This window comes from Tasmannia lanceolata, unplaced genomic scaffold (genome assembly GCF_043159265.1).
Source record: "Tasmannia lanceolata isolate RefF3 unplaced genomic scaffold, GAP_Taslan_0.1 ptg000037l, whole genome shotgun sequence".
Lineage (NCBI taxonomy): Eukaryota > Viridiplantae > Streptophyta > Magnoliopsida > Canellales > Winteraceae > Tasmannia > Tasmannia lanceolata.
Window position 1 is genome coordinate 19,029,121 of NW_027518714.1, and position 16,757 is coordinate 19,045,877.

At 39.2% G+C, this 16,757-nt stretch overlaps 1 protein-coding gene across 1 annotated transcript; it reads left to right on the plus strand.

Annotated features, from left to right (window-relative positions):
- The first annotated feature begins 294 nt into the window (after positions 1 to 294).
- LOC143861955 (ribonuclease 2-like) lies at positions 295 to 16,534 on the plus strand. The gene is made up of 9 exons (XM_077372934.1): positions 295 to 549; positions 1,347 to 1,375; positions 1,942 to 2,015; positions 2,114 to 2,215; positions 2,338 to 2,341; positions 3,890 to 3,981; positions 4,839 to 5,000; positions 5,145 to 5,244; positions 16,328 to 16,534. The coding sequence occupies exons 1-9, from the start codon at positions 356 to 358 to the stop codon at positions 16,381 to 16,383; spliced, it is 813 nt and encodes a 270-aa protein (XP_077229049.1). The 5' UTR covers positions 295 to 355; the 3' UTR covers positions 16,384 to 16,534.
- Positions 16,535 to 16,757: the final 223 nt, after the last annotated feature.

Below are 16,757 nucleotides of genomic sequence, written 5' to 3' on the forward strand. Positions count from 1 at the left end.
ATTAACGTGATACAAATATTTTGAACAACCCATGGATCTAAAATGGGCCATACTAGATTGACAGTCCGGATTATTCAGATGTGTGGGCCCACTATGCCGATGGTGTCAAGATATACCTGAAAGCTTTCATGGTCGCCTCGTGGGCGCCACTTTCATCTACGTGGCAAACAAGCACATGGCCCATTCGTAGATCCTAGGCATATTCTCTCCGAAGAGGGTGCTTTTGTAATTTCCATCTAAACCTGGCTGACTCTATCTAAAATATGACCAATATACCCTTCTCTATGTTTTTGTTTTCTTTCTCCTTGCTGAGAAAAAGAAGCAAAAACAAAGGAAACTAAAACCCATTGGAGAAATGGCTTCTTCTCCCATAACAAGAGCCATATTTTCCGTCTTCTTATTTTCTTTTCTTTCATTTTCCTTTTCTTTCTCTCTGAATCTCGGAAAAGAACACAAGGAATTTGATTACTTCGTATTAGCTCTACAATGGCCAGGTACCTTCTGTCAGAGGACCCACCATTGCTGCTCCTCCAATGCCTGTTGCCGAAGGTCTTTTTCTTTTTCTTTTTAATCTCTAATTTATACTTTTTTTCTTGATTTTATGATATGGGTTGTTTTAGTTTTGTTTGCTACCTTTAATCCTTCTTTCTAATTCCTTGATTTTATGATTATTTTATGTTGTGATGAAACTTAAAATTTGATATTTTGGTTTGTTATATACTTATATCATTCTTGTGCAGGGGCCTAGAGTTATATTCTCAATTTATTTATGTACTGATTTCCATATTTTTGCTTTTAGCTGAAATTGTTGGATTGTTGATTTTTGTTTCCCAATGTTCTAGTTCCATTGACATTTGCTTATCCTTTATTGCATTATGGTTTTTCAAATATATTTTCACTTAACTCAGTAATTTAGACTCTGTCTTCTTGTAATTTCTTATTTTGGCTGATTGAATCATTTCTGCTATTTGGGTTTAATTTTTTACAAGGTTTTACGATTAATTATCTGCTCATTCTCCCCCCATTTACCTGCTGTGGCTTAACCACAAAATCTTTGGAGCACTTTTTATTGATGGAATGTTATTTTGTAAATTTGGGTACCTGTTTCCATGAGTTCTGGGTTTGGTTTTATTGCCACTACTTGGTTGAGTCCCATAAACCTAACTGAAATTATATTAAGTGGAGACAACATAAAGTGGGTATCGTTTATGGATAGCCCAATCTGTTTGGAAATGTAATTTGTGCTGCATATCTCTTGTCATGCTTCTTGACTATGGTGTTGATGCATCTTACATTGTCTCAGAAGGAGAACTTATCTGGGGTTCTATTTTTGTGTACTTTTGCAGCTCTCTTGCCCCAACTGAGTTTACAATCCGTAAGTATAATGCTCTGCATATCCTAGATTTTTCGGTGCATTTAGCCCCTTGAAGTCTGTTAAAGTATACGAGACTAAATAATGAGGTCTCCAACAGCTTAAGCTTTTGGAGTAATTGGTTGTTTCACATGGTATCAGAGCAAAGGAGCAAATGTCTTGGGTTCAAAACTCCTTGATATTAAAAAAATCCACATGTAATGGCCAGCATAAATAGAGGGGCCACATGTGCCATGTGTAGGCCAACCCTAAAAAGAGGGGCCACATGTGAGGCAGAGTGTTAAAGCATAAAAGATTAAATAACGCCGTCTCCAACAGCGTAAGCTTTTGGAGTAATTTGTTGTTTCACAAAGTCGATGCTCTATCACAATCGTTGTTGAGAAGATCGATCCTTTTTGTAAACCTGGCATGTTGTCTGGTAAATTGAATGTTATTTCAAATAAAGTCTTCTATATGTGTAGAAGTGACTTGGAAGTTGGAATAAATCTCGCACTTCAACTGGTTTCCATTTCATCAGTCTTAATGTAGTTTGGTGTCCATCTGGTTTCATTTTATAAACATTTTATCAGATGGTCTTTGGCCCGATTACAATGATGGAACCTGGCCATCATGCTGCAGCCGGTCTTATTTTGATATAAAGAAGGTGCTACATTCACTAAAATAGTTTTTTGCAACCGAATATTATTTCGATGCAACCAATGTGCTTCTGTCTTTATCATGTCTGCTTATGTTCTCTTGTAGATTACATCACTGATTGGAATGCTCGAAAGGTACTGGCCTTCCTTAAGTTGTTCATCTTCATCAGTCTGCCATGGTGGGAAAGGACTGTTTTGGGCGCATGAGGTGATTGTCAATTGTGGAGTTATATTGTTTTCCAACTTGATAGTCAAAATTTTTATACAACCCTGACAGCATTCTCTTCTTGTGTTGTTATTGTGCATGTTTTGGTGGATATACATGGGCAGTGGGGTATCCATCTCTACCTTAACTTCCTTACATGGTGGAATGGCACAATATGGATTTGTTTTCTCTTTCTTCCTTACTTTAAATAAAATGTCCTAAATCTTTATGGCTCACCTAACTTATCTTATGGTTTTTATCATGCTGATATTTATTTAGGTCCCGTTTGGATTGCGAGAAAAACATTTCTGACCAAAAATTTTTCTTAGGAAATTTTTTTCTTTCCACAGTTTAGAGGGTAATGAGATGATTATGGTTAACTTAGAGGGATATTATCATAATTTGAAGGTTCCGCTAAGTTAAAATTGAATAGGGTTGGTTCAAGTTAGCTTTCTTTATGGGTAAAAAAAGTAGGAAATTTTAGAAACGTTTTTCCTTTCCAGACCTTTCCAGAAAAATCGTGCAATCCAAACGGAGAGATCAGAAAACTTACAGATGTTTTAGATTACTTGTGCACCAATTCTCATCATACAATATATCTGTATATCTATCTATCTATAAGCTTTTCAAGGATCCTGACACTGAATTCAAAAATCTTGCAATTTTATGGGCTGCTGCTGGAATTGCATCTGCTAGGTTATTATAAAGTTGAATTTGGTTTTAGAGTCACTGATTTTTTTTTCTTTTTCTGATATTGGCCCAGTTAATGGAAAAGGAATCCTATTATGTTTTTTTTTGTCCCCACTCAAAATTTAGCTTTTCATCAATTGGAAAGAGAGAAGGGAAGGGGGGGGTATTTTTGTTTTTTCTTTTGACACTCTTTTCTTCAACGGAACTCATAAAAACACTTTTCTTGTATTTCTGGTATTCCCATGTCTTAGCGCAAGCCCAGTTATCTAAGCATGACGTTCAAGCAATCTAGATCTCTCTCCCTGACGTAGAAACCACTTCAATGTGTCAGATTACAACACTATCTGTTTCCTGTGAGAGCATAGTTCAGTTCTACCACGTATAGCGCTACATCACTCCCTTCTTCTCCTTCTTTCCCTATAGCTTTCTTGTTTTCTTATTCCTCTTCTAACAATTTTCATCGAACCAGATTTTGGCCAAAACTGTCATTATAGCATCCAGTAATTAGCTCTTAGTTACTAATTAGAATTCCACAAAAATGTGCCTTCGAAGCATGTATCATCTGATTAGCTCTTAGTTACTAATTAGAATTTCACAAAATGTGCCTTCGAAGCATGTATCATCTGATATTGAATTTGATTCAGATTCTTTTCATTTATAGATACTTATGGCTTGTTGCCAAATCCAATTCATGTTTATCTCTACTTTCCGAAATTTGGGTGTATGTTATCTTCAATTAAAACCAATAAGTATTCTGTATATTTAGTGAATAAGAAATTAAACAACAAAAATACGTTGGAATGTTTCTGCATTTATTTCAACAATCTTGTACTTTTTTCTACCATTCAAAAAAAAATCTTATACCTTTTTTTTGGAGTTTACTTTTCTATATCAGGCAAAAATCTTATACCTTTTTTGTGTAGTTTACTTTTCTATATCAGGCCATGAGTTGTTTTTTTTTTTTTTTTTTTGCACTGTTGCTCGCAGAAAAGCATGGAACCTGTTCCTTTCCAGTAATCAAGGATGAGTACAGCTACTTTTCAACAGTCCTTAACCTCTATTTTAAATATAATGTCACGGTTAGTATTTGAGTAATCTGGACATATACTTCTCTGAAACTTTTGCATACTTGGTTATAACATAAGCACTAGCTCATGATATGTGGCATGGGTAGAAAGAGATAAGTTCTGCATCTAACAATGAACCCAAAGTCATTCATTCAAGCGTGGTCCCCCCTACTCAAGGGACTCTTAAATTTAATTTTGATGGTTCGAGTATGGGGAACCCAGGGCCCTTTGGTATTGGAGGATTATTAAGAAATGAAGAATGGGTAGTGATATGGGCATTTAGTGGTCCAATAGGGGTGGAAAATGCTAATGAGCTGGAAGTAAGTGCCATTCACCACGGGATTAAGATGCTACAGAATGAAGATCTAAATAAGGTGGTGGTTGAAGGGGATTCTCTAAATGTCATTAGGTGGCTTAGAGGCCCTCATAATGCACCGTGGAGATTCGATGCATTTTTTGATGAGATACAGGATAGAATTAGATCTTCTTCTATCTCATTCAACCACATTAGGCGGTCAGCGAATGGAGAGGCTGAAAACTTGCTCGAGAGGGAGTTCTAAGGGAAAGAATTGAATTATTCAATTTTCTTCCTCCCTAGTCTTTTTTTTTCTCTGTAATCTTCTTTCTTTTTTGGGAGAAGGTTTCCTTCTCACTGCTGTAGTTTCTGGGACCCCCTCGGTTTCTTTCATTTTAATGCATTCTCATTTGCCATTCAAAAAAAAAAAAAAAACCATTAGCACTAGCTCGCTCCTAATGATACCATAATGTTGAAGATTTACATGCATAATTCGAGTGATTTTGCTTAGCATTTTGTATGATTTTAGTAAAAGGCTTATCAACACTCACTTCGAACTTGCATTTGCTACCAGAAAGTTCTGATTGATGCTGGGTACCAACCTACTAACTCCGAAAAATATCCATTAGCGGGCATTGTTGCTACTGTAGAGAAAGCCATGGGGGCCTCACCGTTATTGGTTTGTTCGCGTGGTGCCATTGAAGAACTTCATATATGCTTCTATAAAGATTTCAAGGTTAGGATTTCGTTCATTAGAAATCCCTACTATCAAACTTCTTGTCCTTGTCATCACAGTCTGTTGTGCTATATTTTATTTACCTAAAACTGAATTTATAGATTATCAGAACTCAAGCTTGTCGAAATTGTCATGATTGTTCAGCCTCGGGATTGCGTAAGTGGCTCTATTACTCGAGATGATGTGCTTGATTCAACAAGCTCTTGCCCCACATACATCAGCATACCAGAATACATGCCATCCAGTAAGTCTCCTTTTCTATTATTATTTACATCCAGTTGAAGGTTTAGAAGCAAATCTGTTTCAAGCAAGGTTTTAAATGTCGGTTTCGGCCACAACCTTTTTGAAATTTCAGTGTAAATCTTAAAATTTCGGTGTCGGTCCCGGCGGAAATATGAAATTTCGGTATTTTGGCCGAAATTTAAAACCATGGTTTCAAGCTAGCATGGGGTATTTGGAAAGAACACCGTGGCTATGATTTACCCGTCACTCTGAATTTTACTATTGACATGCATGTCGACATGTGTCTGACACTTACACACATGTCAATACACCTTTCAGTATCTGTCGACGAACTTCTAGAAGTGTTGACTGAATGTTGGCATACCACATGTTTTTGTACCATCTCAAGTGTGAATTATTTAGCTTTCAAGTATATTATTAAATATTGTTTTAACTCCTCTTTTATTGTTCTTTGGTTAATATTTGTTGTTAGCTCCCTCTAACCTTAAAATCCTAAACAAACTCTTCTTCCAATATTATATTCATTGCATGCCTGTTGGTCTCTGTTTCCCTATGCCTGTTGAAGTCTGAAGAGAACTAGAGAAATTGTGAATGTCATGGGATTTCAAAGAGAAGATGAGGAGAAGTCTGTAATTATATCTTATACTGTTGAATGATGAATGCACTGTTATCTAATTACCCCATGTTTGTTTTAGAGTTGTAGTATCTTAATCTTAAGATTTCTTTGTTTTTTATGTAATGAATACCACATTTATACCATTTCAAAAATAAAAAATAAAAAAATACCACATTTATCTTGTTACAAATTATGGTTTGTAATTATTCAGTTTATATGTATCGGTATGTACGAGCATGTCCCTGTTTCTAGAATTTTAAGGGTTTTCATGTCGGAACCTCGTATCCCTATCAAAACTCGGTACATGAATCCGTCTGTGTCGACGGATCATAGCCTGTGTTCTATTGAAAATAGCTATAAGAAAAGGCATGTTTCTTTTTCTTTTTTGTTGTTGTGGGGAATGGGATGGGGGAATCGTTGGGCAACTATTGCCATCCCAAGGCCCCCAACTGGTTGTAAGGAAGAAATGATAATTTTGGGGGGGGGGAGAACATTTAATCATATGGGTGGAAATATAACCCCCATATTATGACCAGTATGAGTCTTCTTATGCCTAAGTGAGTTGTTGGGCGCTGGTAGAAGTGCCCTTCTCATTGGTTGACGTTGGGAGTATTTCACAGGTGGGAATCTTCACCGAGTATCCCCTATTCAGTACAAAGTTAGAGTCTCTGTAGTTTCAGGCCCCTCTGTTAGGTTTATGTTTGCTTGCATGGTACTTATAGGCCTACGCCTCTACAGACTCTAGTCGACAAAGGATTGTAGGCAGGACTAGAAGAGGAAGAAGAGGGCTTGAACGCAGGAAAATAAGAAGAATAAGAAGAACAATCCTTGAGAAAGACATGGTTGTAGGCAAATCATGAACACTGGCAGTTTTGACAAAGAAAACTATTCAGACAAAAGTCAAGATACTTCTTTTGGATTGAGAAGCTCAAACAAAATCTTCTTTAGAAGGAAGAATTATAATAATTAAAGCGTCATTGGCCAACCTGTAGTGAAGAGGATTGAGAATCTTCAATGACACTTTCTATGGGAAGAGAAGCCAACAGAAGAACTAAACACCTCATGAAATAGAAACAGTACAAAGCAAAGAAACAAGAGGAATTAGTAACCACAAACTAAAAAATGAAGCTCTCTTGGGGAAATGGTTATGAAGGTTTGGTGAAGAAAAGGAGGTATTATGACACATAATAACTGAGGAAAACTTACAGGGAGGGATGGTGAGATTGTGAGTGTAGGAGCCCACTAACAGGAAAGGTCAGGTGCATGGTGGTCCACTTGTATAACCCGGTTGTGGTATGAGTCCAGAGTTAGGTATTGCGTGGGAAGGGGGGAGGGGATTCGATTTTGAGGATCTGTAGTTAAGAGAGGCATCCTTGTGCCACTGCCCCTCCCACTAGAAATCAACAGTGGCGCCTACATGGAACCCGCCTCCTGTCTGATTGGTCATATTGAACTTCGACAATAGCTCTAAAGGCAACCCGGGGAGAGCAGGGATTCGAGGCCTTTTCGGAGACTAGTGGGCGAGTGATATTCTCCTTTTCAGGACAAGCTGACATATGTGATTCAAATGAAGGGAAGCGAGAACACTCTTATGGGGGCTCAAGTGGTTTGTTGCACATCAGGTCTAGTAGAATGGGCTGGACAACAGGCAAAAAGAAACTCAAATTTGTTGAAATTCGTAGGGTGCAGGCAGCTTGAACACCTCTCATAAAAATGGCTATATCTCCCTCCATAGAACTCCGATTTGCGAACTGTTTGTTGTATTGGAAAGTAGACTCATAGACCTTTCCAACCATGTATGACTTGCTAGTTTTAAAGCTGAGTAAATTCAGGTTTGACGCACAAAATACCCCAAAATCATGGACTGCACTCTGTTTTTGGACTTTTTAAGTTTAGGGCCTAGGTTGGTGGGCCTAGTGGGCTTGGTTTGAGGATCCTTTTAAGATAGCTTCGATGTCAAACTCTTCCACTGCAAACAAACTCGCCTTCAAGTTATACACATTTTCTTCATCATGGTAGGGAGAAAGATCCGCTACATTAAAAGTTGTTGAAACACCATATTCTCCAGGTAGCTCAATCTTGTATGTATTTTCACCAATACGTTGAAGCACTTTGAAAGGACCATCTGCTCGGGGCTTAAGTTTACCATGACGTCTAGGTGGAAACCGCTCCTTTCGTAGGTAGTAAATCCGTACCAAGTCTCCTTCTTTGAATGCTGCCGGCTCCTTGTGCTTCTTAGCATTTCTTCGGTACTTCTCATTTTGCTTGATGATGCGATCCCGAACTTGCTCATGAAACCTCTTTATGTATTTGGTGTGGTCCTCTGCATCTCCACTGAAATGTTGAGTGGCGGGAAGTGGGGCTAAGTCCAATGGACTACTGGGATTATGTCTATATACTATTTCGAAAGGACTAGTTCCGGTGGTTTGGCTAGAAGACCGGTTGTAAGCAAATTGGGCTTGAGCCAAGATAAAATCCCATAGGCGAAGGTTGCTGCCCACTAAACTCCTCAAAAGGTTTCCCAAACTTCGATTGACTGCTTCTATTTTTTTTTTTGGGACAAACTGCTTCTATTTGTCCATCCGTTTGTGGGTGATGAGAAGAGGTAAACTGAAGAATAGTTCCAAGCTTAACCCCAAAGGGTGCGCCAAAAATGGCTCATAAACTTTGAGTCACGATCAGATATCAATGGAACACCATGGAGTCTAACAATTTCCCGAAAATAAAGATTAGCCACATGAGTTGCATCAATACTAGTGTTGCATGGTACAAAATGCGTCATCTTTGAGAACCAATCAACAACTACCATGACAAAATCTTTGTTTCTTTGAGTTCGTGGCAATCCCACCACAGAGTCTAGGCTCACATCTTCCCACGGTGTTGTAGGAACGGGTTATGGAGTGTATAAACCAGTATTTTGGCAATGACTTTTGGCAACATGTCAAGTTCTACAAAGCTCCACATGCTTTGCAACATCACGAACAATATGAGGCCAATAAAAATTTTCTTCTACAAGAGCAAGGCTATTGTCTCTACCAAAGTGTCCACCGAGTCTTCTTCCATGTGCTTCTTTGATAATAGCTTCCCTTAAAGAGCCTTTCAGAAAACATAATCCGCTGCCTTTGAAGAGATAAGCCATCTTCCAAAAAAAAATGATGAAATGGACCCTTCAAACATTCCTTCCAAATGTTGCCAAAGAATGGATCATTCTTGTAGAGCTCTTTTAGAACTTCAAAACTTATGACTTTCACTTGCATAGTGGAAAGAAAGGAATGTCTCCGGCTTAAAGTATTCGCCACTTGGTTTCCAAACTTGTGTTTGATATGAAAGGTGTAGGCTTGTAGAAATTCAACCCATTTAGCATGCCTGCTGTTGAGCTTGTGCTGCCTATTTATATATTTCAATGCCCCATGATCCAAAAAGAGGATAAATTCTTTCGATACGAGGTAGTGACTCCAATGTTCCAAGGCTCTAACGGTAGCATAGAATTCCTTATCATAGGTAGGATACTTTTTCCGGCTATCATTCAATTTCTCACTAAAGTATGCAATGGGCTTACCTTCTTGGCTAAGTACCGCACCGATACCCACGTTTGAAGTATCACAATCAACCACAAATACCTTGCTGAAATCTGGAAGTGTAAGGATAGTGTCATGCCCCGACCCCACTGTGTAGATATTGTCCGGTTCTGGGTCATCCACCCTCCCTGGTTTTGTTTTCCAGCAGCACTAACCGTGCCCGACCCACCCCGCGGGGCCCGCCCCTTGGAGATGCTGAAAACGCGTCTACATAGGGAGAGGGGAAATCCACATATATAGCCCAGTAACTTTTCCTTCCTTTCCGATGTGGGATCTTTCAATCCACCCCCCTTAGGGCCCAGCATCCTCACCGGCACACCGTATTGGAGGGAGGTCCCGCTCTGATACCATTATGTCACGCCCCGGCCCCACTGTGTAGATATTGTCTGGTTTTGGGCCGCAGCCCTCCCCGGTTTTGCTTTTCTGCAGAAAACGCGTCTACACAGGGAGAGGGAAAATCCACATATATAGCCCAGTAACTTTTCCTCCCTTTCCGATGTGGGATCTTTCAGATAGGAGCCTCAGTCATCCTTTTTTTAATGAGTTCAAAGCTATTTTGTGCTTATTCCGATCACTTGAATGTACCTCCTTTCAAGCATTCGATAATAGGAGCAATGATGGTGCTGAATCCTTTGATGAAACGACGGTAAAAAGAAGCGAGACCATGGAAACTCCGAATATCACGAAGTGATTTTGGGGTAGGCCATCATCAGATGGTTTCAACCTTACATGGATCCATCTCCATATCTTCACTAGAAACAACAAAGCCCAAAAAGACAAGGCTAGTTGTGAAGAAATGATTCTTTTTCAAGTTGGCATATAACTTTTGCTCCCTTAGCGTCTTGAAAACTTCTTGAAGATGATTGAAGTGTTGCTCATTACTTTTGTTGTACACTAAAATGTCATCAAAATAAACAACAACAAACTTCCCAACATAAGGTTTAAAGATATGATTCATAAGATGCATGAAGTTACTAGGAGCATTAGAGAGCCCAAAAGGCATAACCATCCATTCATATAGGCCATCTTTTGTTTTGAATGCGGTTTTCCATTCATCTCCCGGTCTCATTCGGATTTGATGGTACCCACTTTGAAGGTCAAGCTTGGAGAAAGTAGAGGCTCCATGCAGTTGGTCAAGAAGATCATCAAGGCATGGGATAGGAAAACGGTATTTGATTGTTATCTTGTTCAACGCTCTACTATTTTTGCACATACGCCAAGATCCATTCTTCTTTGGTACAAGAAGGGCGGGAACAGTACAAGGACTCATGCTTTCCCTTAACAAGCCCTTAGCCATAAGCTATTCAACTTGCCTTTGTAGCTCTTCATGCCCTTTTGGATTCATTCTATACGCTACCTTGTTAGGAAGAGTGACACTGGGAATGAGATCAATATAATGTTGTATGTCTCTCATTGGTGGAAGACCAAGGGGAATCTCTTCCGGTATAACATCATGAAATTCTTTAAGAAGGGGCTGCATTACGGAGGGGACCTCCTTTGTTTCTTCATTTTCCTCAATCACCACAAGGGCATAAGCCTCATTAGCTCCCTCCAAGGCTTTATCAAATTCAGATTTAGAGAGTAAAGTGGTTCCCTCTCCCTTAACAGGTTTAGGAGTACTCTCTAATTTGGAAAGACCCAATATGACTTTTACCCCATCTTTCTCAAAGGAGTATGTGTTCTTAAACCTATCATGAATAACCCTCCTATCAAATTGCCATGGACGCCCAAGAAGCAAGTGACAAGCATCCATCATGGGTGCAACATCACACTACACTAATTTTTTCCTAAAGTAAATTGAGCAAGACATCTTTTATTAACTTTACCTCATTTTCCTTGCGAAGCCATGAAAGTTTGTAAGGTCGGAGATGCTCCATTGTTTTGAGATGCAATATTTTCACCATTCTTGTAGCCACCACATTCCCGCAGCTTCCTCCATCAATGATAACATCACAAACTTTGCCATGTGAGGTGCATCTAGTATGAAAAATATTATTCCGAAGCCGATTGTCTTTTTCTACATGGGTTGCACTTAGACTTCGATGAATTACTAAGCTCTCTCCTTGATCTCCATAGGTGATTTCTTCTACCTCTGACACTTCATTGAATGGAATTTATTCTTTTTCCGACTCCTCTTCTATCTCCTCTTCGACAAGAGGGACAATTTTGCGGTTGGGACAATCGGAGGCGATGTGCCCTAATCCTTGGCACTTAAAACATCGTCGAGAACTAGCATTAGAAGTGTTTGGAAGATTGGAACCTGCTACATCTTGCTTGGGAAAGGTTTAGGATTGGGTGCCTTGCTGGCCGGTGGGGCCTTGGAAGAAGGGACACTTCCCCGATTAGCAAAGCCTTCTTTGTTCAAGAGCGAGAGCTATTCCCACGTGATTCCTTAAGTTGCCTCTCCACCCTAATGGCTAGCTTGAAGACATCATTATAAGTCTAATATGGCTGAAGTTGGATGACATTGTAAATTTCTTTACGAAGCTCACCAATATAGCGAGCTCTAGTTTCTTCTTCCGGCTCAGAAACATCACAACGCAACATAAGATGATCAAATTCGACTCTATGTTCTTCCACCGACAGCTCCTTTTGTTTGAATTCATGAAAGTTAAGGAAAGCATCTTGACGGTAGTTCTCCGGCAAAAATTTCCTCCTTAATTCTTTCATCTTTTCCCATGTTTCAATTCGAGTCTTTCCCTCACGAGCGCGATGTTTCTTGACATCCGCCCACCAAATAGAAACATGTTTCTTTAACTTTATAGCAACAAGCTTCACCTTGCGATGGTTCGAAAGATCCTTGTAATCAAAGATCCTTTCAACCGTGTTAAGCCAATCTATGAACTCATTCGGGTGCATTTTATGTTTTCCCTTCAAAGTCTTGAATATCAGCTTTGACATCATAATCTCGCTGGAAATCATGGTTCCTTCTACCTCGACGTTATGGAGAAGCATCTTCATTGATAGCTTGATGACGAGGGTGATGAAAGGGGTTAATCTCCTCCACTTCGTCAGTTGTAGCTTTCTCTGAATCATGATACAAATCATTATGTTCCAGACATTCGTAGCGTTCTAAACGCTTCTGGAGTTGTTGCACTTGTCTCCTCAAATCATCCATCTCAACCTCATGCAGGGCTCGTTCGCAAACGGGGGCTTCATCGATGTTTGGTGTGCCACGACGACGACCAGCCATGAAAACCCAAACTGATACCAAATTTGACACCAACCAAATGGAGAAGAGAGAAGGAAAACACAAGTGAAAAACTGGGATAAAACAGCTCACCACCCAATGGATAAGAGCAAAATAGACAAGAACTCCTTCAAAAGCCAAAGGCTAAACTTAATTCAAATTCTCAGCAAAAGTCCTCTCTTTATGGAACAACCCTCCAGCCATAGGTGCATTTCCAAAGGCTTGAACACCATTTCCTAGCATGACAACACAAGTTTCAAGAAAGAAGGGAGAGGAAAACTAAAGATACTTTCACCAACATATAAGGCTATATAACTAAACTTAATGGGGTTCTTTGAGACTTGATTTAGCAGAAAGTGAACTTCAAAAATAACTTAAATTATAGCCAAAAACATTTAGTAGAATGTGTTGGACAGCAGGCAAAAAGAAACTCAAATCTGCTGAAATTCGTATCGTGCAGGCAGCTTGAACACCTCTTAGAAAAATGGCCATATCTCCCTCCATAGAACTCCAATTTGCGAACCATTTGTTGCGTTGGAAAGTAGACTCATAGACCTTTCCAACCATGTATGGCTTTCTATTTTTAAAGCTGTGAGTAAATTCAGGTTTGACCCACAAAATACCCCAAAATCATGGACTGCACTATGCTTTTGGACTTTTAAGTTGGGGCCTAGGCTGGTGGGCCTAGCAGGCTCGGTTTGAGGATCCATATTAGATAGCTCCGCTGTCGGTATGTTAATGGAATCTGGACAGGGGTTTCATGTTGTTAAAGCACTAAATCTGTATAATCTATAACAGACCTATGAAAAAGTATATAGAATTTATGGAACGGGTAAGGGAAAGGATCTGGATTAAAGGGTAAGGGTTTTATTGTCTAGGAAGTTCGTATGGTAAGGTTTAATGTTTGGGTCGGATTGTTGATTGATGGGCTGGTAAATGTGATGGTTGTTGCAAGTTTGTGGGGATAAATAAAAGAAGGATGGCGAAGAAAAGAAGAATAAAGAGGAAGAATAAACCTGGAATCTCTCCGAGGCTTCTTGGCATCGCACCCAGATTAGAGGCATCGTACGACTAATGTGCCAAGTTAGAAAGGAGTTCTTGTTATGTATTAGTAGGGGTGTAAATGGATATTCAAAATTCGATTACAGTCCGCATCCAAATCCGTTTAAAGTGAATAATATCCAAATCTGTTTCAAGCAGATATTATCTGAATCCGTTTATGAGATATCTGGCTCTTAGCGGATGCGGATCTGGTAAATGGTACATCCAATCCGTTTAACATCTGAATCCGAGAAGTTCATCCGTTTATTCCAAATATCCGCATCCGTATCCGTATATCTGAATTCATATTTGAATTTGATATCCGGATTCGTTTTATTATTTTTAAAATAATTTTTAATATTTATTATTAATAATATCATCAAATAAGTGAAATAACAAATAAATCCTCAAAAAATAATAATCACAAACGAATCTGGTTACTGAATTCGAATTCAAATATTCAAATTTACCGGATAAATGGCTACGGATAATATCCGAATTCGGACTATACCCACCGTAATCGAATTCGGTAATAGATATTAAATATCCATCGAATTCGAATCCGAATTCGGATAGTATATACTATAATCAAATTCGAATTCGGATATAGGCATATCCGCTTCGAATTCAATCCGTTTACACCCCTAGGTATTAGGTTTAGGTTTTGTACTAGAGAGGGCGTGCGGCTTTGGGTAAATTTGTTGTCAGGTGATGTCCCATTATGCCATGCTTACCCTGACCTGTTTAGTCTTGCTGAGTCAATATTAGGGAAATTCCAGTGTCTAATAAATGTTTTGAGAGGATTGGGAGGAGGGTAGTTTGGACTTTGGAGTCTTGCTGGGAGCAATGTCAGGGAAATTCCAATGTCTAAATGTTTTGAGAGGGTTGGGAGGGGGGTAGTTTGGACTTTGGAGTCTTGCTAGGAGCAATGTCTGGGAAATCCCAATGTCTAAGGGACCGTTTGGATACACGGATTTTAGAATCTTGGATTTCCTCAAAATCCTGGATGGGAGACCAGAGAAGAAGGAGACCAGCCGTTTCGTTTCTCTTTAGAATCTTGGATTTTAAGTAAGAAATCCATGTTTTAGAAATCTCTTCCCCATCCTGAGATTTCTAAAACCTGGAAACATGGGATGATCTCCTACTCTCTTACGAACAGAAAGAAGGGCGAGAAACCAGAAAACAACGGCTGGTCTCCTTCTTCTCTCGTCTCTCATCTACGATTTTGAGGAGATCCAAGATTCTAAAATCCGCATATCCAAACGGCCCTAAATGTTTTGAGAGGAATGGGAGGGGCGTAGTTTGGAGTTGTTATTATTTAGGAACCTTAAGGAGTTTGAGTCCTCCAGTGTTCGGCATTTTCTGAGTCTTTTGGAGGATGCTTATCCTTCAATATACAGAGAGGACATAGTAGGGCTTGGGTTGATAAACCTAATGATTTTTATTTTTTGTAAAATCTTCCTTTGAAAGAAGGTGCTTCAAAGTTGGAAGAGGATGTGGAAGTCATCCATCACCCTCCTAATCCAATGTTAATTGTGTGGACGAAGATTCTTGGGAAGATCAATATTCTTGATATTCTTAAGAAGTGGAGCTTCTGGTTAGCAAACACGTGCATTCATTATAACCGGAAGGAGACAGGTGAATACATTTTTCTTCATTACCCACCAGATAGAAGGTTGTGAGGAGCGTATCTTTGATTATTGAGTTGGTGGAGGCCCAAACTATCTCTAGGCACACTTTTATATGGTATGCAATCCCCTTGCGCAGTCTTGTGGACCAGATGGATGGAAAGAAAACAGCATATCTTCTAAGTTAAAAAAAAAATGTTTGAAGACTTCTTTGGGAGATTTACTTTCAGTTGGCGAACTAGACTCTTGTGAATAGGAGCTTTAGAGGGGTTTCCATCTCGGATCTCTTTAGGAAGTGAAAGGAGGTGCTTGAGGACATCAAAGGTAAAAAGAAGACGCATCACGGATCCCCACACCCAATATGCCAACCCCAGACCAGCCAGGATTGGAGGAGTGTTCAAGGACAGCAGTGTTTTGAAAATCTAAGAATTTTTGGGTCCTATCGGCATTACCGACATTGCCGAGGTTAAGGCTTTGGTCACAGGGCTGAAATATTTTAGGTCCAAGTTTGATGGTCCTTTAGTGATGCATGGGAACTCTCAAAATGCAGTATGGTGGGGTGCGGAAAAGGTTAAGGGACTGTGGAGGTCGGGGCGCATTATCAACAAGGTGGTAAACATTGTTAGGGAGGATAGCATTGCTTTTAATCACATTGAGGGTGGCAAATCAGATTGCGGACACCTTGGCTAAAGATGGTGCAGATGTGAGACTCTCATTGATGGCCAGTCCCCAATTGTAATTTTTTTTTTTTTTTTTTGGCTTCTCTCTGTTTCTGTAAATTTTCTTTTTCTTTAATGAATCTGGTTGCCTTTCTAAAAAGAGAGAGAGAGAGAGAGAGAGAGAGAGAGAGAGAGATTTTGCTCAATTAGCCTTCCCCAACTAGTTTGGGACAAAGGCTTAGTTGAGTTGAGTTGAGTATGAATAAAATTCGGGTTTGTCATTGCTAAAAAATTGGTTGATAAATGCTGTGGTCCTGTGGAGATGTCCAACATATATAATTTCCAATTTTTTTCTTTTTCCAATGTTTGCAGGTCTTGAATCTGGAATTGCAGCACTTCCATGGATACCAGAGAGTGCAGCTTTCTAGCTTCTTATTTGGGTGTAAATAATACAGGTCTTCTGTAATTTCTGTCTATGAAATTGATCAGTCTATCTGTAGATATTGTAAAATCAGGAATTTATAGAACAGGTTTCTTGGTATTTATCATTAATGAATTTAAGCCTTTATTGACTGGTTATTAGGACCAAATGGTATTTGTTTCTTTAGTCCAAATGTGTGTATTTATCATATCACGGATGCAAAATGTTTGTTCCTCTTCACATTGTATTTATTTTCAAGTTTGAATCGGCAACAGAACCGAAGTAATGTAATTTTTCCAAAATTCTTGAGAGTTGATAGAAAGGCTTCAACCATTGAGTTCTCCAAAGAAAATGAAAAGTCAAATTTCACTGGATTTGCGC

Coding starts and splice junctions, on each gene's coding strand:
- LOC143861955 (XM_077372934.1), top strand. CDS start 356: ATGGCTTCTTCTCCCATAACAAGAGCCATATTTTCCGTCTTCTTATTT. Junction 2,016..2,113: donor CTTATTTTGATATAAAGAAG/GTGCTACATTCA, acceptor GTTCTCTTGTAG/ATTACATCACTGATTGGAAT. Junction 5,245..16,327: donor ACCAGAATACATGCCATCCA/GTAAGTCTCCTT, acceptor CAATGTTTGCAG/GTCTTGAATCTGGAATTGCA.